At 45.9% G+C, this 22063-nt stretch overlaps 1 protein-coding gene and 1 non-coding gene across 2 annotated transcripts in view; both read left to right on the forward strand.

The window, feature by feature from the left end:
• Positions 1 to 4988: 4988 nt before the first annotated feature.
• The window catches only part of SCCPDH (saccharopine dehydrogenase (putative)), a 37657-nt gene continuing 20582 nt past the window's right edge, over positions 4989 to 22063 (forward strand). The window contains exons 1-5 of the mRNA XM_040451655.1: positions 4989 to 5332; positions 7693 to 7805; positions 15742 to 15822; positions 16911 to 17040; positions 21549 to 21664. Coding sequence (XP_040307589.1) covers positions 5143 to 5332; positions 7693 to 7805; positions 15742 to 15822; positions 16911 to 17040; positions 21549 to 21664 — 630 coding nt within the window. The 5' untranslated portion in view covers positions 4989 to 5142. The remainder of the gene's footprint in view (positions 5333 to 7692; positions 7806 to 15741; positions 15823 to 16910; positions 17041 to 21548; positions 21665 to 22063) is intronic.
• LOC121015205 (U6 spliceosomal RNA) lies at positions 17873 to 17976 on the forward strand. The gene has a single exon (XR_005783694.1). It is a non-coding gene; the product is annotated as a U6 spliceosomal RNA (small nuclear RNA).

The following is a 22063-nucleotide window of genomic DNA, read 5'->3' on the forward strand; positions in this document are numbered from 1 at the left end:
TGGTTCGTGAGTTCGAGCCCCATGTCAGGCTCTGTGCTGACACCTCGGAGCCTGGAGCCTGCTTCGGCTTCTGTGTCTCCCTCTCTGCCCCTCCCCATTCATTCTCTCTCTCTCTCTCTCTCTCTCTCTCTCTCTCTCTCTCAAAAAGAAATAAACATTAAAAAAGAAAACATATGTTCTCAAGCATCTTACAGCTATTGTTTTGCTAAGATTTGTCATGTGTTCTTCCCGATGTTTTATAAAATATACACATATCCTTTGCATCTTAAATAAAGGACTTATGCTCTCATATTGTGAGTAAACTTGTTCTTTGCACTTACAATGTCTTGGACAATTGCCATGCCATGATACATATGCCTCCTTCATCTTAACTTGCATGGTCAATATTGAATGGATAGGATACCGTACTTTATCGAACAAGTCCTCTGATGAAAGACATTTTAGTTGTTTCTAGTCTTTTATTACAAAGAATGTTTCGATGAACATTCTCGCATAAATGTTCTTGCAAACTCGTACATATCCGTAAGGTTATTTTGATGGTGTTGATTTTTCTACTGCATTAGAATGTAAATTTTAATGTGGGCAGTGGCTTTGGTTTATTTCAGTATCCCTGGTATTTTATTCCTAGAGCCAAGCATATAGTAAGTGCTCAATAAATACTTGACCACTTACCATTGTACACCCATCAGACGGTCAAAAATTAGGAGGCTGATAATACCAAGTGCTGGCAAGGATGTGAAGCAACTGAATCCTCATATCCTGCTGAGAGTGTAAATCAGTATTTTGCTTTGGAAAGCACACTGACAACATCTCATATGTGTCTACTCTAGGACTAACCATTTTCCTTCCTAAGTATATATTAAGCTCTACTCTTGCACGTGTGCTCAAGGAGACCTGTACAGGAATTCTAATATAGCACTCTTTGTATTGTACAAAAGCAATGCACAAAATTGTATAAAATAATGCAAAAGCATTGTAACATTGTATTACTCTCCCACCACACACGCATACCACCCGTTATTTTTTGTTCTGAACCATTTGAAAATAAGCTGAGTACATCGTGATTAAGTAAGAAAGCTGCAGGGGCGCCTTGGTACCTCAGTTGGTTACGTGTCAGTCTCTTGATTTTGGCTCAGGTCATGATCTCTCGGTTCGTGAGTTCGAACCCCGCATCGGACTTGACACTGACAATGAGGAGCCTGCTTGGGATTTCTCTCTCTCCACCTCTCTCTGCCCCTCCTGCTTTCTCTCTCTCAAAATAAATGAAACTTAAAAAAAAAAAAATGATATGGGGCGCCTGGGTGGCGCAGTCGGTTAAGCATCCGACTTCAGCCAGGTCACGATCTCGCGGTCCGGGAGTTCGAGCCCCGCGTCGGGCTCTGGGCTGATGGCTCAGAGCCTGGAGCCTGTTTCCGATTCTGTGTCTCCCTCTCTCTCTGCCCCTCCCCCGTTCATGCTCTGTCTCTCTCTATCCCAAAAATAAATAAACGTTGAAAAAAAAAATGATAAAGTTGCAGAAGGATTAGCATTTATAAAAACTCAAAATACATAAAACAATACCATAATATTTAGAAATGCATACATATACGACAGAAATAGAAAGATACGAACTAGAATGACAAGCGCCCGGTTTAAGCTAGTGGCTACATTGAGCATAGGAAAAGAAATGCGCTCAGGGATGGGTGCCCAAAGCTTCACTACCTGGAATTTTCTTACATTGTGTGGTGAGTGCATATTTGCTGTTGGCTTTACTTTTTTTTTTTATGACTGACATATTTCATAATTTTAAAAAGCATTATTCTATTTTTATTTTAATGAGCGTTAAAACAAATCAAGACCGCACGTTAAATCTAATCAAGTGACTTCTTGGTGTTTTATTAAAATACCACTTTAGGGGCGCCCGGGTGGCTCAGTCGGTTAAGCGTCCGACTTCAGCTCAGGTCACAATCTCGCGGTCCATGAGTTCGAGCCCCGCGTCAGGCTCTGGGCTGATGGCTCAGAACCTGGAGCCTGCTTCTGATTCTGTGTCTCCCTCTCTCTCTGCCCCTCCCCCATTCATGCTCTGTCTCTCTCTGTCCCCAAAATAAATAAACATTAAAAAAAAATTTTTTTTAAATACCACTTTACTTGAAAATCTGGCCCTGGTTTCTGCACCTGGTAAATATGACACACCCAATAAATGTTTATTGGATGAACACATGAATACCCATCTCTTGATCTTTCTACATCTAAGCCCTATTAATGTGAGTCAAGGCCAAGTTCCTCTTGAAGATGCCCTCTTCAGGGTCCCTGCCATAGTGTTGGGCATCACCAACAGCTATAACCAAGGACAAGAGTCTTATTTCTTGTGCCCCAGAGAGTTTCTTTCCTCATTTACCACATGTTCTGCAATTAAACTAGTGATCTCCCTGGGCGCCTTGGTGGCTCAGTCGGTTGGGCATCAGACTGGTGTAGTCACAATCTCGTGGTTTGTGAGTTCGAGCCCCACATCTGGCTTTCTGCTGTCAGTTTGGAGTCTGCTTTGGATCCTCTGTCTCCCTCTCTCTGCCCCTCCTTCACTCTCGCTCTCTCAAGAGTCATAGACTTTAAAAAAATCGTTTGGGGGCGCCTGGGTGGCACAGTCGGTTAAGCGTCCGACTTCAGCCAGGTCACGATCTCGCGGTCCGTGAGTTCGAGCCCCGCGTCGGGCTCTGGGCTGATGGCTCAGAGCCTGGAGCCTGTTTCCGATTCTGTGTCTCCCTCTCTCTCTGCCCCTCCCCCGTTCATGCTCTGTCTCTCTCTGTCCCAAAAATAAATAAACGTGGAAAATAAAATAAAATAAAATAAAAAAATCGTTTGAATGAAAATAACCTGTTTCTCTTCCAATTAGGGAGGGCCTTGTCTTATTAATCACTGTGTCTAGTTGAAGGTTCACACATAGCAGGTTCACTGGAAATGCTTAAACAGCATTAAATGAAACGATATATTTCCATGTCCAATACAAAGGTATACAAATTTTTTTTAACGTTTTATTTATTTTTGAGACAGAGAGAGACAGAGCATGAACGGGGGAGGGGCAGAGAGAGAGGGAGACACAGAATCGGAAACAGGCTCCAGGCTCTGAGCCATCAGCCCAGAGCCCGACGCGGGGCTCGAACTCACGGACCACGAGATCGTGACCTGAGCTGAAGTCGGATGCTTAACCGACTGAGCCACCCAGGTGTCCCTACAAATGGTTTTTAAGCTATGTTTGTATTTTTGAATAGTTTTAGATTCACAGAAAAGGTAAAAACATAATACAGAGTATTCCCCTTTACCTTCTTTACCCTGGTTTTCCCCATTGTTAACGTCTTATACTACTTTGGTATATTTGTCACAACTGAGAAATATTGGTACATTGTTGGTACATTGTTATTGATGAAATGCCCCACTTTATTGGGATTTCACTAGCTTTCCTCTGATGTCCTTTTTCTGTCTCAGGGTCCCATCGAGGATACCACATTACATTTTGTCATATCTAGGCTCCTTGAGTCTGTGGTGTTTTCTCAGATGGTCCTTGTTTTTGATGGCCTTTGGATGCTCTTGGAGAATGTTTGTAGAATATTCATCATGCTTGGACTGAGGTTATGGGTTTGGGGGCGACAGCTCACAGAGATAAAGTATCATTCTTATCACATCATATCAAAACTCTGTGCCGTGAACATGACTTATCATTGAGGATGTTAACCTGGATCATTTGGCTGAGGTAATGTTGACCAGGTTTTCCCATTGTAGAGCTATCCCCTCCCCCTCTTTCCATAGTCTATTCTTTGGAAGGGAGTGTGAAAATTAATAAAAGATTTATTTAGAATGGAGTGCGGAGGCCAGCAGGGGGAGCTCTCGCTTCCCTCCACTCTTGTCCACTGCCAAGACCCAACAGGGACAGAAGGACCTTGCAGGTGGACGCCATTCCAGGAGGAGGAAGAAAGGGTTCCTCCTCCACCCCTCCCCTCGCTGCAAAGCGCAGCCGATGACAGACTGTCACAGCTCAGCCAACGGGAAGCTACTACACTCTGAGCTCCCGCCTCATTCCAATGGACTTTTGTTTATAAAATCCTTTCCAATCTCCTTCTCTTCTATAAATAAGGGTTCTCCTCCTTTGTTCTGGGGACTTGCATACGGTTTTGCCATAGCTTGTTTGTCCAGTATTGCAATTCTCTGCTATCCCTGAATAAACCCATTTTTTTGCTGGTGAAATAGCTGGCGGGATTATTTTTAGGATTAACACAAGTCACTAGGCTCCTCTGCTGGAGGGGGGAGTAACTACACAGTTATTTGGAATTATGTACTGGGAGAGTTGTCTCTTCTCCCTCGTTTATTTATATTAAAATGTTTCTAGACATATACGAATAACACAGCTCAAGAACCTTCTTTTGCATCTTGAGGCTCTCCCTAACCTCCCAGCTCAAAGGCAGATTAGCGCCTGGAGTTATTTCCCCAGGGAGCCTCAGGGCAGCAACGGGGTCACGACCGTGATGGGGGGGAGGGGGGTCCCGGGGTGGGTATGGGCGCCAGGGCGGTGGAGTCAGGGGCATGCGGCACAGGGCACTGCGAACGGGGGCCCCGAAGAGCTTGGGGGCTCCCTGGGGGCCCAGAACCCGTTCACTCTCCACCCGCCCTGGCTTCGCGAACATCCCTTGGCCAGCGTGCTTGGAAAATAGTTCTTGGAGCGAGCAGTCTGTCCAGTCACCGGAAATTTCTTCCGTCTCTTCCCTTGCGCAACGCCCTGGTGCAACAAGAATAATGGAGGTCGCAGCCGCCCTCAGCCCCCAGGAGGGGAGACGACGCCTTGGGTGATCAGAGCTACTTGGGAGCCGCGGCAGCGCGGAGACGGCGCGGCTGCAGGGCGTCGGGATCCGCCGCGAAGTGGAAGGGGCGTGGCCATGACCGTGGGCGCGGCGGCTGCGCAATGGGCCCGGGAGGGGGTGGCGGGGGCGTGGCTGTGGGCGTGACTGTGGGCGTGGCTCTGAGCGCGGCGCCGCGCTCGGGGCACCGGGTGGCTGCGGCGGCGGCGGCGTCCACCCCAGAGGCGGTTGTTGCTGCGCCCGGTACTGGGATCGCTGCCCGAGGCGCAGACGCGGTGGACTTCGCCCGCCCCGGCCCTCGGCTCGCTGTGGGCTCGTCATGGAGACCAACCAGAGGCCGTATCACCTGGTGGTGTTTGGCGCCTCAGGCTTCACCGGCCAGTTCGTGGCCGAGGAGGTGGCCCGGGAGCAGGTGGCCTCGGGGCAGAGCTCCAGCCTGCCCTGGGCCGTGGCGGGCCGCTCCCGGGAGAAGCTGCAGCGAGTGCTGGAGAGGGCTGCCCTGAAGCTGGGTAAAGGGGCAGGGGGGGGGGGGGCGGCGGCTTCCGGGGCCGCAGGGTTGGGGTCGTCCGCCGCGAGCGTTTGTCCTGCAGGGGGCGCCCCTGGGGCTCCCCGGGCCCGGCCGCACGGCCGGAGGAGGAGGCGAGGCTGGAGGATGATAGCACGTCTTTGTTCCACTCCCTGAACGAAATACAGAAATAAATACGTTTCTCCTCCATGGAATTCCTCCTCCTCCAGTTTGGCGAGTCCCGCTGGCCGCGTAGACGGGGACGCCAGCTCCTCCTGTCTGCGCCCCGCTGAGCAGGGGCACCCGGTGGGGCTGCAGGTCTCCCCGGATTTGGTAGGATGGCAAAGTAGGGCTTTGCTTCCTTCGGGTGTTCTGCCCTCCCCCCTCGGCCTGCCTTTCTGGAAGTGTGCGGGGAAAGCCTCACAGTTTTTTTGATAACGATGTTGTGGCTTTCGTTTCTTAATTTATTTTTTGCCTGTTAAGAATCCTCTTTCTTACGCTCTCTCCACCCTCCCGCGTAAGTATTTCTGGTTTGGGCGTTTACTTATTCTTTTAGCATTCATTCAACATATTTTTACTGCGTGGTCTTTTCTGTGCCAGATCCTGTTCCGAGGGCTGGGGGTACAGATGTGACAGCACACACAGGGACCCTGCCCTCAGGATCAGGGGACGCATCTGAGGATTCTTGCCGCCTGGTGTCCCCTCATACAGACCCACAGCGCCTGTTAGAGTTCGGGGTGTGCTGCGTTCTTGTGTTTAACCTTCATCCCACGCTTCCTTCTAATTCCACCCTGAGCCTGCGTGTGGTGGGAGGTGTAGACTCTGTTTTGTTTGTGATTAAGTGCAGAAGATCTCACGTAGGCTCAGTTCTCCTACAACTCTTTCTCCCGCCAGCCACTGCCAATCTACAGTCTTGACCAAAGAGCTTGTTGGTGTTGTCTGTTTTAGTTTTCCAAAAGAAATAATTTCACTATTTTTTTTAATATAAATGTTTTAGAAATTACATGAAATTCTATTTATTTATTTATTTATTTATTTATTTATTTATTTTTTAACGTTTATTTATTTTTGGGACAGAGAGAGACAGAGCATGAATGGGGGAGGGGCAGAGAGAGAGGAAGACACAGAACCGGAAGCAGACTCCAGGCTCTGAGCCATCAGCCCAGAGCCTGACGCGGGGCTCGAACTCACGGACCGCGAGATCGTGACCTGAGCCGAAGTCGGACGCTTAACCGACTGAGCCACCCAGGCGCCCCTGATTTCACTATTAAAATATATTCTTCCATTTCTTTTTCCTGCTCAACAAGACCATGCAGGCACAGTCTGATTATCGTTTGTAATGCCTAGATTGAATTATTGTGAGGGATGCACCTTGCACCACCAGAACCTGCATTACTCGATTCTGTTAATTCCAGTTATTTACTTATAAGCCCATCATGAGTGTCCTTTTTTTTTTTAATTTTTAAATATTTATTTATTTTTGGGAGAGAGAGTGCAGGTGCGTGTGTGGGGGAGGGTCAGACAGGGAGACACAGAATCCGAAACAGACTCCAGGCTCTGAGCTGTCAGCACAGAGCCCGGTGCGGGGCTCGAACCCAGAAACCACAGGATCATGACATGAGTCCAACGAATTTGGACTCTTAACCGACTGAGCGGCCCAGGTGCCCCCTATCATGAGCATTCTTACCTAGACTGTGCCTTCTACCCCAGAGTCCTTTTTTTTGTTCTCATGATGATGATCTTAACAACCCCTTTTTACCCCCATATTTTGTCATATGTAATTGGTTAGTAGTTGATGAGAAACTTCATCATGGAATTCCTGGCAGAGAGGAAATCAGGACAGCGATCTACTCAGTACCTAAACAATCGTAAAATTGTCATCTTACACAGGGTTATCATTTACACAGTGCTTAAGTTAGTTTTTTTTTTAAGGTTAGTATTTTATTTTTGTAGCAATTCTTAGTATTAACTCCATGTTCCTCATAGCTTTTTCTTTTTTTTTTTCCAACGTTTTTTATTTATTTTTGGGACAGAGATTGACAGAGCATGAACGGGGGAGGGGCAGAGAGAGAGGGAGACACAGAATCGGAAACAGGCTCCAGGCTCCGAGCCATCAGCCCAGAGCCTGACGCGGGGCTCGAACTCACGGACCGCAAGATCGTGACCTGGCTGAAGTCGGACGCTTAACCGACTGCGCCACCCAGGCGCCCCTGCTTTTTCTTTTTTATATCGCCTGGTTTAAAAAGTTCTTATCTTTTTTCTGTGCTTTTCCTGAAATTACCATCACTGATTAGTATAGAGAGAAGATCTGGAAGATCTAACACTGTATCAGATTTGTTGAAAACGATTTATGTCTTACTTTAGGAAGACCGACACTGTCCTCCGAAGTTGGAATAATAATTTGTGATGTCACTAATCCCGCCTCACTTGATGAAATGGCTAAGCAGGCGGCAATTGTCCTCAACTGTGTAGGACCCGTAAGTAATCAGCCCTTGTTTGTATCAGAACAAACAGTCTATTCATTTCTAACAGAATCTGGTATTTTATATTCTAGAGGAACATAAGGACAGGGTGCAGAAGAATTGGTTCAGGGCCTTAACCCCATCTGGGGGAGTTTTTGCTTCCAGTGAGAGCAGATGGGTGTGGCCAAAGTGTCCTAAGAGAGACACCAGGCCCTCTGGGACACCATACTCCAGGAATGTGTGCAAGTTTGGTTACTGGTTACGGCTATAATTGCGTTTTTTTTTTTTCTTACCGTATGCTTTTTTTTTTTAAGTGTATTTACTTATTTTGCGAGAGAGTGCCGCACTCGGGTGGGAGAGGGGCAGGGAGAGAGAGAATCCCAAGCAGGCCGTGCCCTGTCAGTGCAGACCCTGACTCCAGGCTTGATCCCGTGAACTGTGAGATCGTGACCTGAGCTGAAATCAGTCTTAACCAACCGAGCCACCCAGGTGCTCCCCTTACTGTGCGCTTTGTAAGTGAAAAAAAATGTTTGCGCACGTACCCCCGATACATGTTTTTACTTTACTTGTAAACGATATTCCTCTGTTACTGTACCAATATGTATGTTAAAAACATGTACAAAAATACACTAAAAGAGGATTCATTCATTCACTCAGTAAATATTTATTGAATGTTTATTACATGTAAACTGCACTAGCGAAGGTACCTGGGACAGCATGGTAAACGAAACTGAAAATCCCTCATGGAGCCTATGGCCTGGCGGGGGTGACAGAACAGGAGGGTTCTCATAGTAGGTAATGATAAATCCTTTGAAGAAAAATAAGGCAGGGTAAGGAGTTAAACTGCTAGTTAGAAGGATGGTCAGGGAAGGTCTCCGTGAGGACCTGACATTTCTGTAGAGACCTGAATGAAGTGAAGGGGGTAAGCTACGGGAGCGTTTGAGAAGGGTGTTCCAGGGAAAAGCACATACAAAGGTCCTGAGGCGAGCGTGTGTTTGGCAAGACCGAGGCATGTGAGAGAGGGCAGTGCGGCGGGGCCCGGGCAGGACCGAGGTGGAAGTTAGGTTGGAGAGGAGCCCATGAATTAGGTCAGAGGGTGACGGGCAAGGTCGGGGTTTGAATGGTTGAAAGCAATGGCACGATCTGCTTTCCAGTTTTGAACTTCTTTGGCTTCTGAGAGGAAGAAGAGGTGATGGGGACCGACAGGGGGATGACCGCGGCAAGCCGAGCACAGGGTATGGTGGGAAGTGGGTAGGGTCAGAGTGTACTTGGAGAGATCCACAGCTTTTTGGTATCGTTCTGGACGTGAAGGAGGCACCCTTGGCCTGTGCAGCAGGCGAAAGTTGGTGACGTTTACTGATCTGAAGAAGCCATCCCAGGTGGCAAAACATTTGAAAACTAAGCATCTCGAAGGTTGATGATCATGTTTTCAGTGAAAGCAGGAAGGTGTTTTTGATTATCAGGTAGAACTGTAGGTGAGTTGTTTATTTAGATTAATCTCACTTCTGAGTGGCTTGGATTCTGTGCTCTGCTGCTCCCATCACTCTCTCAGACACGCCCTTAGCCAGCTTCCTTACCCTTCCCTCCCCAGAATTCTGGAAAAATCCAAACCTGGTTATTCCAGCCCCGCTTGCTCAACCCGTGAGCCCACGAACCCGTGTTATCCAGTAATCCAGTAACCCCGAATATCTGGAGACACCCTTGCTGACGGTCCTACTTTAAATACGTGGTTATAAACCTCATGTGGGGCCTCAGCGCCTTAGAAATCCTGTCCCCTTTCCCCAGACTGTCCTCTCTCCTGTTCTCTGAAGGAGCAGTTTTACAGGTTCTTTCCTCACTCTGATCTGATGATTTAATTTCCTTTTCTTTTTTTCACTATGACAGTAGAACTGTCCAAAGAGAATTTCTTCCTCTGCCTACTGTGCTTCCCTGACTCTGCCTTACTTGCTGTCACGAGGAAAACCCCCCTGGCTCCTCACAGGTGCAGGATTTGAGGACCTTATGTTTACCGTCCCACATATTTCTGTGTGGTTGTTTTTTTTTTTTTAAGTTTATTTATTTATTTTGAGAGAGACACAGCATGAGCAGGGGAGGGGCAGAGAGAGAGGGAGAGAGAATCCCAAGCAGGCTCCGCACTGTCAGTGCAGAGCCCGATGTGGGGCTTGAACCCACGAAACTGCAAGATCGTGACCGGAGCCGAACCCGAGAGTCGGACGCTTAACCAACTGAGCCACCCAGGTGCCCCTCTACGTGTTCTTATTGTCACATTTTCCCTCTTGACTGCACTCTGTCAACACATAAATATGTGATGATATCTCTGATCTTAAAAAGAACCACCCTTAATTCACATATGCGTCCGACTACTCCATTTTTCTGGGTCCTTCAAAACTCCTTCAAAGAGTTCTCTCTCCGTGCTCCGTCCACTTCCTCAGCTCCTCCTCTCTTCTGAACCCCCCTCGCCAGTCTTCTCTGTAGGCCTCATGCTTCAGTGAGACGTCTCTGCCTCGCCCCTCACCGCCCCTCTGCTCCTCGTCTTGATCCGGGTATTTGTCCCCATCCGTCACGTCCTCCTTGCTCTCTGGGTTTGGCTTCTGGGGTCTGGCCCTTTCCTCATTTTCCACCTGCCGACCAGCTTTGTCCCCTTCCCCTCTGTGGGATCTTTTCTTCTTCCTCTAAGTACCTGAGGCCTCACAGCTCGAGCCTTACAAACTCTTCTCTATTTACACTCTCTGAGCCAGCTTTGAAAAAAATTATTATTGTAATAAAATATACATAACAAAAAATAACCATTTTTTAATGTTGATTTTTGAGAGGCAGAGACAGGCAGATTGTGAGTGGGGGAGGGGCAGAGAAAGAGGGAGACACAGAATCCGAAGCAGGCTCCAGGCTGAGCTGTCAGCACAGAGCCTGACACGGGGCTTGAACTCACGAACTGTGAGATCATGACCTGAGCTGAAGTCTGACACTCAACTGACTGAGCCACCCAGGTGCCCCCCATTTTAACCATTCAAAAAAAAAATTTTTTTTTTATTTTTTTCTTTTTGCATTTATTTATTTTTGAGAGAGAGAGAGAGAGACAGAGAGTGAGCAGGGGTGGGACAGAGAGAAAATGAGATAGAATCTGAAGCAGGCTCCAGGCTCCGAGCTGTCAGCACAGAGCCCGATGTGGGGCTCAAACCCACAAACTGGGAGATCATGACCTGAGCCGAAGTTGCACGCTTAACTGACTGAGCCACTCAGGTGCCCCCCCCCCAAATTTTTTTTAATGTTTATTTATTTTTAAGAGAGAGAGAGCGTGAGCAGGGGAGGGGCAGAAGAAGAGGGAGACCAGGATCTGAAGCAGCCTCCAGGAGCTGTCAGAGCCTGACACTGGGCTCGAACCCAGGAACCTCGAGATCGTGACCTGAGCCAAAGTCGGACACTTAACTGGCTGAGCCACCCAGGCGCCTCTAGCCATTTTTAAGTTTGCAATTCGATGGCACAAGTTCATTGGCAGTGCTGCGTGATCATCACCATCTTATCTCCAAAACTCGTCATCGTCCCAACAGAAACTCTAACTGGGTCAGTTTTTGTTTTTTTGTTTTTTTAAGTTTATTTGTTTTGAGAGAGCAAGAGAGAGCTCGCCTGGGCAAGGGCCGGGGAGGGGTGGGGGGTGTGGAGAGAGAGAATCACAAACAGGCTCCACCGACATCGAGGTCTATCCCATAACCCTGGGATTATGACCTGAGCTGAAATCAAGAGCCACATGCTCGACTGAGCCACCGGGTGCCCCCAGTTTTTGTTTTTGTTTTTTTTTTAAAGAGGGATCTTTGGTGTTTCCTACTTTCCTAATTGGGCCAGTATTTTATAACCGTGTAGTGCTAATCAGGTGAGTGAGTTGAGGCTCAGCAGTAAGAAGAGAAAAATCAGGTAGCCTGGAATAGAACACAGGGTGAATGACACATGATATGGATAAGTAAGGGTTCATGAAACTTTTGTTTCAGTTAGATACATTGTGTGGGGGCTGCTATGTGAAGTGAATTTCTTAGCGTGAGTTGTGGCCAAAAAATTTTGAACGCCAGGGCTTTCGGGGTGCCTGGGTGGCTCAGTAAGTTAGGGGTCACAGTTGGGCTCAGGTCATGATCTCACGGTTCGTGGTTTCGAGCCCCGCACCGGGCTCTGTGCTGACAGCTCAGAGCCTGGAGCCTGCTTCGGATTCTGTGTCTCCCCCTTTCTCTGCCCCTCTCCTTGCATTCTGTCTCTCTCCTTCTCTCTCTCTCTCTCTCAAAGATAAATAAACATAAAAAAAAAAAAAAAAAAGGAAAGCCGTGGCTTTAAATGCCACGCGTATGCTGATGATGCTTACGTTCTTTCCAGTGAGGCCTGCCCCCTTAAGCTCCAGGCTGGTAGATCCCGCTACCTTCTTGAGGTTTCCATTTCCACTTGGATGGTTCGTGGGCTTGTCCGTCTCTAGGTTTTTGCCCCCCAAACACCTGCTCTCCCTCCTAGGCTCTACTTGTTTGTTATTTTCACTTTGCCCGTTTCTTTCAAATTTTATCACTTCAGTTTCAACAAGTTTCACGATTTGTTTCTTTGCAGATGTTATTTAACCGTTTTGTCCACTTCGTGAAGGTTTATTTAGTTAAAAACCAAGCGATACCTGTAAAACTACTTAGGCATGTGTAAACGGGCGTGGGGCCGAAATACAGTGAAAAGGGACGAAGGAGGGTGTCACCATGGCCCCCTTTGCCGGTGGAGCTCTTCCTCCACAGGCTACCCTCAGGATACCTTTTGTGTCTTGTGTTCGACGTGTGACCACTGCGTGGGACCCAGGAAGCAGGCCGAAGTCAGTTCATGTATTAACCACTAATAAGACCTCATTCTTTTCTCTGTGCTTCCCATAAACGTTAGCATAAATACACAGATTGCTCTCTCCACAGCTGAGGGATGGTTCTGTGGGCGCCTTGAGGTCAGCATGCCTATTTGGGAACCACTGGGTCGGAAGGTGGGGCGCTCAGAGCGGGATTGTGGTTTCGATCTGGAAGCGCACTGGCTTCTCTGGGGAGAAATGCCTCCTCTGAGATCAAGGATCCTTGCCGTTTGTCCGTTACCTCCTAGAAGCCCAAGGGTAGACGGTAGAGAACACCCCCAGAACACACGAATCCAGGGGTGTCAGTGCAGAGGCCTTCACGTCACTCGTGCCAGAGTGCAGTGTGAGGCCGGGGGCGCTGCGCTGAAGGGGGGTGGGCGTGCTGTTTCTGGAAGGAGCTGCCGTTACCTAACCCGGAAGGCTGGGGCAGCCGCGAGCAGGGGAGGGTGAAGCAATGGCGGGTTTAGGAAACTACGAGGTGTTTCGAACTTCTGCGACATGAGGACTAAGGGCTGGTGGTGTGACCTGAGGCTTGAGCACTTTTTGTGACATGCCTGGAGATACAGGCACCGAGAGCTAGTGATGCGTGTGTGTGTGAGAAGGAGCACACGTGACCTCAGCTTTTTATTCTAGAATAACGATTTGGTGTTTCTTTGGCGATGGGGTGGGTTTGGCTGCAGTGAAAGCTGTCACTGCAGTAAACTGCATGAGAGGGGGCAAAGGCGTGACCTCGGATTCGGAGGCGTGGAGGGGAGGGGACTGACTTGATGAAACGTGGTACCTTCCAGGGTTGATGGAGTCAGAGACAGCTTCTGGGTTTCTCACTTGAGGATGCGGTTAATCATGACACCCAAGGGTGGGTTTTACTGCGTGCTCTGTGCTAAGCTACTTGTGTCGTCTTATTTCGTCCTGACTATAGCCCTGAGACATAGGTGCTGTGATTATTCATCTTTTTTGATGAGGAAATCGAAGCTTAGAAGGTGAAGTACCCGCCCAAGTTCGCACAGCTGGTGGTGCGCAGCCTGGACTCAGTCAGGCCCGACCTTAAAGCCTGTGCCCTAGACGGGCTGCTGGTCAGCCATTTGCACGGTTCTGTCTCCTCAAGGTCCCTACCTGCAACAGGTCAGGACAGGAATGGCGAGTGGGGCCCAGGCTGTCTGAGCCACCACCTACGCTTCTAATCAATACGCCCTAGTCACCGCTGTTACAAAGTAGAGGAGGGAAACAGGTTTGTAAGAAAGATCACGGATTTGAATTTGGGTTGTCTGCTCAGTATTCTTTTTTTTTTTTTTTAATGTTTTATTTATTTATTTTGAGAGAGATACAGCATGAGCAGGGGAGGGGCAGAGAGAGAGGGAGAGAGAACTCCAGGCAGGCTCCGTGCTGCCAGTGCAGAGCCTAATGCGGGGCTCGAACCCACGAGCCATGAGATCAAGATATGAGCCAAGAATAAGAGTCCGATGCTCAACTGACTAAGCCACCCTGGCAACCCCCCCCCCCCATGCCCCTGAGCATTCTGGAATTAAGACAGGAAATACGTAAAATATAGTAGAATTATTATTTTTTTAATAAGTGAGGAAATCAGGGTGAAGAGAAAATAGGGGAGGTACAACAAAGCCAAAGTAAAATCAGTTTTATGCACGAATCATGCCCTGTGTCGGGGCGCCTGGGTGGCGCAGTCGGTTAAGCGTCCGACTTCAGCCAGGTCACGATCTCGCGGTCCGGGAGTTCGAGCCCCGCGTCGGGCTCTGGGCTGATGGCTCAGAGCCTGGAGCCTGTTTCCGATTCTGTGTCTCCCTCTCTCTCTGCCCCTCCCCCATTCATGCTCTGTCTCTCTCTGTCCCAAAAGTAAATAAACGTTGAAAAAAAAATTAAAAAAAAAACAACAGATCATGCCCTGTGTCCTGTGCTCTTGCTGGTCCTGAACTTTCTAACAGAAACCAAAGATACGGAAGCGTCTGTTAGTTCTGGAGATAGACGTTGAATGTCATCAGGATACCTGTTGTAGGTGACATCAGGAGAGTAGAAATTTTCTGGGGAGATTCGGCAGCCCTGGCGTGCATAAGAATCACCCATGAGGAATGTCACTGGAGTCGACCCTGCCTGTTGACATGCGTGTTACTGGGCTCCATCCCCAGAAACTCTGGTTTAGGGGGCCTCTGGGGTGGGAGGGAGTCACCATCCATACTTAACATACTTAGGGGTGCCTGAGTGGTGCAGTCGGTTAAGCGTCCGACTTCAGCCAGGTCACGATCTGTCGGTCCGGGAGTTCGAGCCCCGCGTCGGGCTCTGGGCTGATGGCTCAGAGCCTGGAGCCTGTTTCCAATTCTGTGTCTCCCTCTCTCTCTGCCCCTCCCCCATTCATGCTCTGTCTCTCTCTGTCCCAAAAATAAATAAACGTTGAAAAAAAAAAACCAAAAAAAAAACATACTTAACGAGTCACCTAGGTGACTTTAACACAGGTGGACGCCTGGCCAACTTGAGAAACTTTGGGAGAAGATAACCAAGAGAAAGGCCAAAAGAGGCTCCAAATGAGTTTCAAAGTGGATGTGTGTAAATCTTAAGGATTGCCCAAGATGAAAAAAGAACTTTGGGGCACCTGGGGGCTCAGTCAGTTAAGCCCCTGACTCTTGATCTCAGCTCATGTCACAATCTCAGGGTTGTGAGTTTAAACCCCAACTTGGGCTTGACCTCTTTCATTGTAATCTCTATTTCTATTTTATGTATACTTAAATTAAAAAATTTTTTAAAAAAATATTTTATTTATTTTTGAAGGAGAGAGAGAGAGAGAGAGAGACAGAGACAGAGCATGAGTGGGGGAGGGGCAGAGAGAGAGAGAGGGAGACACAGAATCCGAAGCAGGCTCTAGGCTCTGAGCTGTCGGCACAGAGCCCAAGGCAGGGCTTGAACTCACAAACCGTGAGATCATGACCTGAGCTGAAATCAAGGGTTGGACACTTAACCGACTGAGCCACCCAGGCGCCCCTTAATATTTCAGTCATGGTAACCAAGACTGTACTTATAAAACTCAGTGGCATTTCATTCATTTAAGCTTGCTAAGTACGAGTTAACTGCTGGCTTTCTTTATCCTCCCCCCTGCAGTATCGATTTTACGGAGAACCTGTAGTAAAAGCGTGTGTTGAAAATGGAACGAGCTATATTGACATCTGTGGAGAACCTCAGGTACGTAAAATGCAAAGGAAAGAATGGAATTAGCAACGCAACTTTCTGTTAGCGTGGACAATACTTAGTGCAGTTTCGCAGACCTATTTTAGAATTCGATGTCCCCTTCCCTCGTGGTGACAGATGGTGTTCTGTGGACGGCTCACAGGAGAGCCCGATGGGAAGGTCTCTTCTTCCGTTTTCTCGAATTTTTTTCTTTCGTACCACCTCATTGATTTCAGGTCTCTTGTAGGTAGGCTGTGCTGATTTTTAAGCCCCAAACCCATCACCCCAGTCTAGTCTTGAGAATTCCAGTAGAGGGGCGGTCTACAAAATACCTCATCGGAAGCCCTCAAAACTGTCAAGGTCCTCGGAAACGAGACTCTGAGACACCGTCATAGCCAGGAGGAGCCTAAGGAGACGTGACCGCTACATGTCCTGTGGGATCCTGGCAGAGAAAAAGGGTGGATAAGAATGGACTGTAGCTAATGATAATGTTACCACCATGGGTTCCTCAATTGGAACAAATGTTCGTGTCCAAGCTGTCACGACGGGAGAAACTGGGGCGGGGTGCGTGGGAACTCTCCGCTACTCAAATTTTCTGTAAATCCGACACTGTTCTGGAAGTAATTGTAAACCCAGGCGGAGGATTCGAGCGGACGTTATTCTCCTCTTTCATCCCTCCTTCCCTCCACTTGCTTTACTCTAAATATGCACAGATACGTGTCCGTAATCGTGTCCGTCTGAGTAATAGGTTTGGGTTAGGCTTTCTTGCCTTTTTTTTTTTTTTTTGTATTTTTTTTGTATATTAATTTAATTTTTCATAATAGATGTTACTCTGACACTTAAAAGGCATTTTGAAAAAATTAATAGCGTCGTTAAGTCAGACCAGCTTATCTTCTGCACTAGTTGGCATCTGGCAGATATCCAGTGAATACTTGCTGAATAAATGAAAAACATTTCGACCCTTAATATTTCACTACAAAGCCATACCTGTTAGCATTTTCAAAATGCAATTGCTTTGTCTTTTAAGGTCTCTCATCGAATACTGATGTAAATGTTTCTGATTTAAATAGCTCTGATTCACATTTTTGTCCTGGATTTTTTAGTTTCTGGAACTAATGTATTGGAAGTATCACGAGAAAGCTGCAGAAAAGGGAGCTTATATCATTGGAAGCAGTGGCTTTGATTCCATTCCAGCAGACCTGGGAGTGATATATACCAAAAACAAGATGAATGGTAATTATCAATCAAGAAGCAATAAATGGATTTACAATAGAAAGGCTTCATGTTTGTAGTGTGGAAGAGAAGCAGAACTATTAGTGGGTAATGTGAACACAGGTGCTTTGTTTCTAATATAGCGGTAATTGTTATAAAATGTGACAGGGCGCCTGGGTGGCTCAGTCGGTTAAGCGTCTGACTCTTGATCTCAGCTCAGGTCTTGATCCCAGGGTCGTGGGTTCAGGCCTCATGTTGGGCTTTGTACTAGGCATGAAGCCTACTTAAAAAAAAAAATACTACTGACGCTATTTTTTGAGATGCATGTTCTAAAGTGAGGAATTATCCATTGTCTCAATTTAGTTACGGTTAGAGCTGTAACATTTCTGGAAATAGAATTTCTGACAGTCATTGTAAATTCAAACTTGCTTGGTTTTGGAATTAATACATTTAAGGAAATGATTTATATAGCTATTATAATTGAAGTTTTAAAACTTTTAATCAACAAAGCTGAAAAGTATTGAACAAATTTTTTGGCTTCTATTTCACCCCATCTGTAAAAGGAACCAATAATTTAAGAGTGGAAAAAATCATGTTGACTTGGGCAGCACATACTACTAAAATTGGGGGCGCCTGGGTGGCTCAGTGGGTTGAGCGACCGACTTCAGTGCGGGTTATGATCTTGCAGTTTGTGAGTTCGAGCCCCGCGTTGGGCTCTGTGCTGTTGGGCTCTGTGCTGACAGCTCGGAGCCTGGAGCCTGCTTTGGATTCTGTGTCTCCCCCTCTCTCTCTGCCCCTCCCCTGCTCATGCTCTGTCTCTCTGTCTCTCTCTCTCAATAATAAATAAATGTTAAAAAAATTTTTTTTTAAATACTAAAATTGGAATAATACGGAGAAGATGAGCACGTCCCTGCGGAAAGATGACACACGCAGATATGTGAAGCATTCCATATTTTTAAGACAAGAGGTGTTGGCGAGGATGTGGAGAAAAAGGAACCCTGTGCACTGTTGGTGGGAATGCAAACTGGTGCAGCCACCGTGGGAAACAGTAGGGAGCTTCCTCAAAAAGTTAAAAATAGAGCTACCCTGCAATTCAGCAATTACACCACCAGGAATTTACCCAAATAGTACGAAAACACCAACCAATTCCAAGGGATATGTGCACCCCTCTGTTTATTACAGCACTAGTTACAGCAGCCAAGATGTGGAAGCAGCCCGCGTGTCCACTGATTGATGGGTAAAGAAGATGTGGTGTATACACACATATATCCATATCTGTGTGTGTGCATACACACGCACACACACTGGAATATTATTCAGCCATAAAAAAGAATGAAATCTTGCCATTTGCAACAACATGGATGGAGCTAGAGAGTATAATGCTAAGAGATGTAAGTCAGAGAAAGACAAATACTATGTGATTTCACTCGTATGTGGAATTTATGAAACAAGCAAAGGTAAAAAAAGAGACAAATTAAGAATTGAAGTCTTCTTTTTTTTTAGCGTTTATTTATTTTTGAGAGAAACAGAGAGAGACAGAATGAGAGCAGGGGAGGGACAGAGAAAGAGGGAGACACAGAAGCCGAAGCAGGCTCCAGGCTCCGAGCTGTCGGCACAGAGCTTGACGCGGGGCTTGAACCCATGACCCGGGAGATCATGACCTGAGCCAAAGTCGGACGCTTAACTGACTGAGCCCCCAGGCGCCCTAGCAGACTCTTAACTGTAGAGGACACAATGATGGTCAGGGAGGTGGATGGGGAATGGGTTAAATAGGTGATGGGGATTCAGGGGTGCACTTGTGATGAGCGCTGGGTGATTAACATAAAAACCTGAAAAAAAAAAAAAGGAAATGGATGACAGCAATAGATACACAAGTAAAAAATGCAGGGTTACTGACCTTCCAAAGTCGACTAGAAATGCCAACTCTACTTTCCACTGAGAAATGAACAAAGTTCTATGCCTTAACAGTTATGCTCTTGAAAGCTTTTTGATGTAAATAGTAGCAGCTTAGCATTAAAAACCCTTTATTTAAAAAAATGAGAAAAAATAAATATTATGGTAAACAGGAAGTTACTAATGCCATGCTTATTTTAAAAGGGTCCATTTAGAAAATGACATGAAATAGGTAACTCCAATGTCCTATAAACTGTTCTAGAGCTTAACCAGGTGGAAAGTGTTTCAGTTTATATTAAATAGTTAACGTAACTCTGGGTGGCTCAGTCGGTTAAGCATCTGACTTCAGCTCAGGTCATGATCTCACAGCTCATGAGTTCGAGCCCTGCGTCGGGCTCTGTGCTGATAGCTCAGAGCCTGGAGCCTGCTTCGGATTCTGTGTCCCTCTCTTGCTCTGCCCGCCCCCCCCTCCCCCCACTCATCCTCTGTCTCTCTCTCTCTCTCTCTCTTTCAAGAATAAACATTAAAAAAAAAAAAATTTAACGTAACTCTGAAACCAAAGCCCCAGATAGCACTTAAAAAGATAGCACCAAAAAAAAGGCTCCAAAGCAGTCTTGCTTAGTGAAATTAGTAGTAAAAAAATGCTAAATAAAATTTTAGTAGATATTCAATGGCATTTTAAGAGAATAATATATCAAGACCAAGGTTTGTTAGGAAGTTATGTAATCATTACATCAGAATATCGAAGATGAAAAGCTGTATGACCATCTCCATAAATCATCTGAAAATTCTTGCCATGTGCTGATTCCGATTTTTAGGAATTTAGGAATAGAATATTTTATTAACATAAAAATGTCGGAAGGCAATAGCCAGTATCATACTCGGTGATGAAACACTAGAACTGTTCCTGATAAAAAGAAGAACATGAATTGAACATCTTTAAAGCATTCAGTCTTGCAATCATGAACCTGGTCTCCATTTCTCAAAAATACTCTTTTAAATCTATACAGTTTAGATATCTTCATGATAGTTTTGCATATTTCTTACTAAACTTGCTTTTAAATATTTAATAGTTTCTGTTATTTTGAATAGGTCTTTTTTCCTTTTAATAAAGGGAAAACATTACACCTTGTTTACAAACTTTGTTTTCATCATCTCAGGGTTTGTGGGTTTGAGCCCCTTGTCAGACTCTGTGCTGACAGCTCAGAGCCTGGAGTCTGCTTTGGATTCTAGGCCTCCCTCTCTCTCTCTGCTCCTCCCCCACTCCTGCTCTGTCTCTCTCTGTCTCTCAAAAATAAATGTTAAAAAAAAAACAAAAACACTTTGTTCTCAGATACTGAAACTTGAGTCAGTGTTTTAACAAGTGTCCCAGCTGATTGTTTGATACAGTGGGCCGCATTTTGTTGCATATTGCCTTCGGTGGTCCATGTTCTTTCTGTAGATAGGTTAGATCACAGAGCCATAAATCCCGACTGCATTCTCTTAGCAACCCGCAGAATCCTCTCAGTGACTTGCACTGTAATGATCTGTTTTGGGCTTTGTCAGTGGTCCCCTAACGATATTTATGTGGCTATAGTTCTTATCACTCTGGATGACGTGGTTATTCATTATCTTTCTTTGTCAGCTTTCTAGGGCCCCGTAATTTGGTCCTCTCTTAGAATTAAAACAAGGAAAACTGTCCTCTTAAGAAATTGATATATTTCTTTTTTTTTTTTTAAGTTTACTTAGAGCACATGCATGCACAGGAGTTGCAGAAAGAGGGGGGAGAGAGAGAGAGAGGGAGGGAGAGAGAGAGAATCCTAAGCAGGCTCTGCACTGCCTGTGCAGAGCCCAACGCAGGGCTCCAACTCATGAACTGCGAGATCTTGACCTGAGCCCAAATCGAGAGTCGGACACTTAACCAACTAAGCCACCCAGGCGCCCCTTGATGTATTTCGTATGATCAGATTTTCAGAATTTGCGCATTACGTTTTTCTTTTGTCTTACTGCTCTTGAGAAATTCAACAATTATGTAACTACTATGCCTATATATTAGTCTCCATGGTTACATGATTGATTTCTCCCTCTTTTTCTGGCTTTGGTTTTCTGTCATTATTTATGCTTATTTCTTTATTTCATTTTAACAGCCTTAAGTATTTTATAAGCCATCACACAGGCCATTTTGATAGGCTTTCTGTGCATTTATTCATGGTAAATCAGTACAAACAAGCCTTCTTGAAAGCAGTCATACTGGAAAACAGAATTAATCCATTACACAGATGTAATTTTGAGAACTGTGTCCCAATGGCTGTTCAGAGTGAGTGAACTTGTTGCCTTGTTGCCTTCAGAGTGAGTGAACTTGTTACCTTGTTGGAAGAGATTTTTAGTGTTTTCAGTCTGAATACTAGAAAAGATCTTATTAGTACTAGCACTTGGAGTTCATTCTAAACGATTCTTTCTGACAATTTCCTTGGCTTCAGTTGCTTCTTAAGTCTATTTCCAGTAACATACTAGAACTGTTACCAGTATTGATTTTCTGACTGTATCGGCTATACGCTTAGTAAAAGTGGTCCCTAACAGAATAGGAATAGTTTATTACTACACGTCTTGGTTACATAGATCTTACTTGATTTACTTTTGCTATTCTACTCTTTTAGGTACGCTGACGGCTGTGGAAAGTTTCCTGACTATACATTCTGGACCTGAGGTTAGTTTTTCTGTTTGTCAGGTGATTTTTATAGTTAACATTAAAAACATTTTGGAAATGATACATGCCTCCTAAAAAATATTTAGATTAATAAAATTTTATATCTATTTGTAATTTTTAGTATATGAAAGTTACTATGTTTAATTTTTAAAAAATATTTATTTAGTTTTGAAGAAGAGAGAGACACAGTGCAAGCTAGGGAGGGGTAGAGAGAGAGGGAGACACAGAATCCAAAGCAGGCTCCAGGCTCTGAGCCATCAGCACAGAGCCCGATGCGGGGCTTGAACCCATGGCCGTGAGATCATGACCTGAGCTGAAGTCAGGTGCTTAACCGACTGAGCCACTCAGGTGCCCCTACTATGTTTAATTTTTAAAAGTATATGGTAGATTGCTGGGAATTACTTAGACTTAAAATAGAATTTTGTTAAAAACAACTGCATAGCCCATTGTGTTAGAATGAGTTAC

This window comes from Herpailurus yagouaroundi, unplaced genomic scaffold, assembly GCF_014898765.1.
Source record: "Herpailurus yagouaroundi ecotype Mexico unplaced genomic scaffold, PumYag 205, whole genome shotgun sequence".
Taxonomy (NCBI): domain Eukaryota; kingdom Metazoa; phylum Chordata; class Mammalia; order Carnivora; family Felidae; genus Herpailurus; species Herpailurus yagouaroundi.